The following is a 1,565-nucleotide window of genomic DNA, read 5'->3' as shown; positions in this document are numbered from 1 at the left end:
TTTTATACAAGAAAAGTAACACTCTTTGCTCCTTACCATTATAAATGTGCTATGCTTGCTTAAACCGTACTCGTCTCTTTTTGTTGTTGATAATTTATTGTTTTATAACATGTGACCGATTTCTACGTGCGACAGTCTGGCCGTTATTTATTATTTGAAAGCATTTTTTGTACAATGATCTATGAGCATATCATTACATGTGTAACACCAATTTAGAATCGACACATATTACACCTACTGGGTAGGTAATAAGAAACCATTTAGATAAGTATGATTTAATGTATTATACGCAAACTTAAGTCTAAAATAGTGTACTAGTGTAGGTACTTGGATTTATACAGAAAACTAAATTTTAATATTTAAATTGTTGGATTATCATAGATAGTTAATATAGATAAATAACTTATAATTATTATTAATGATAAATTCAGAAAAAAATATTGTGTTGATTACATGATTTCTTATTAAGACTTAACTCATAAAATGTATTCATGTTAATATAATAATTATAAACAATTACAATTACAATTTTAAAATTAGGTACAATCAAACATTTACATCATACTCAGTTACAGTAAATACATTCTTTGTATATAAAATATTATTTTCTCAGTCAGAAACTAAGTAGTCTATATTTAAATGTAATGAACACAATTATGTTATAAATATCATAATATTATTAAATATAATACAGCGTGCATAGAACATAAAATATAAGTAAAATAAATAAACACAATTTAAAAAATGAAAACTATTAAAATAAATATGTGACACTCAACAATTGAAATAAAGTATTACTGCAATTATGTTTACTAATTGTTGCACGTCCGATAGTGATCAGACTGTGAACTGATTTGATCTAAATTTGCTGACATCATAATATATAAGTCATCTACATCCTTAACAAGCTTTGAAATAGATTCCTCTTGATTAAGAATTATTTGTTCTGCATCTAAAAAAATATAAATTTGCAAATACATAAACAATAATAATTTTTAACATTTTTTAATATAAATTATAATATGTTATGTTGATGGACATGTACATTTTTATCAAATTTAAATTATTATTATGTTTGAAAGTGCATATTATGTGATTTCATAAAATGTACATGGTAAAAGGGACACCTAAAATAAACATTAAAATACATTAAAAATATTTGTTGTATCAAACAATTATTTCATACTTAAATCATTAAATTAAACTGACCAAATAATTCATATTAAATTATTTTTTCAGCGCATACAAAGGAGCTTCCGCTCTTTCAAAAGCCACATCCTCAATATCAACCACATATGGCCCTGTCTTACATGCATTACGCTTTGAAATTTTAGCAGCAGTACAGTTGATGCCAATTTAAACTTTCACCAGAGAAATATATTGATGCACCCACTGAACTATCCCATTTATATCTATATCCGTTTATGCTCTGTTTCTAGTCCCCTTAAGAGGACGTTATACCTGCATGTGTTGTCTCCATCTTACAAGTGCGTAACATAGCAAATCCTACGCTCAGCAGAACACGTGTAGCTCCGTTGGTTTACAGATTAGATTGAATTGACCTC

At 26.7% G+C, this 1,565-nt stretch overlaps 1 protein-coding gene across 1 annotated transcript in view; it reads right to left on the bottom strand.

Moving 5' to 3' along the window:
• Window positions 1-259: 259 nt before the first annotated feature.
• Window positions 260-1,565, bottom strand: part of LOC100159769 (laminin subunit beta-1) — a 25,625-nt gene continuing 24,319 nt past the window's right edge. Inside the window, 1 exon segment of the mRNA XM_008187949.3 lies at window positions 260-952. Coding sequence (XP_008186171.1) covers window positions 813-952 — 140 coding nt within the window. The 3' untranslated portion in view covers window positions 260-812.

The sequence above is a fragment of the Acyrthosiphon pisum genome, chromosome X, assembly GCF_005508785.2.
Source record: "Acyrthosiphon pisum isolate AL4f chromosome X, pea_aphid_22Mar2018_4r6ur, whole genome shotgun sequence".
Lineage (NCBI taxonomy): Eukaryota > Metazoa > Arthropoda > Insecta > Hemiptera > Aphididae > Acyrthosiphon > Acyrthosiphon pisum.
Note: the sequence above shows the minus strand (reverse complement) of the source record. Positions and strands in the feature narration are given on the sequence as shown.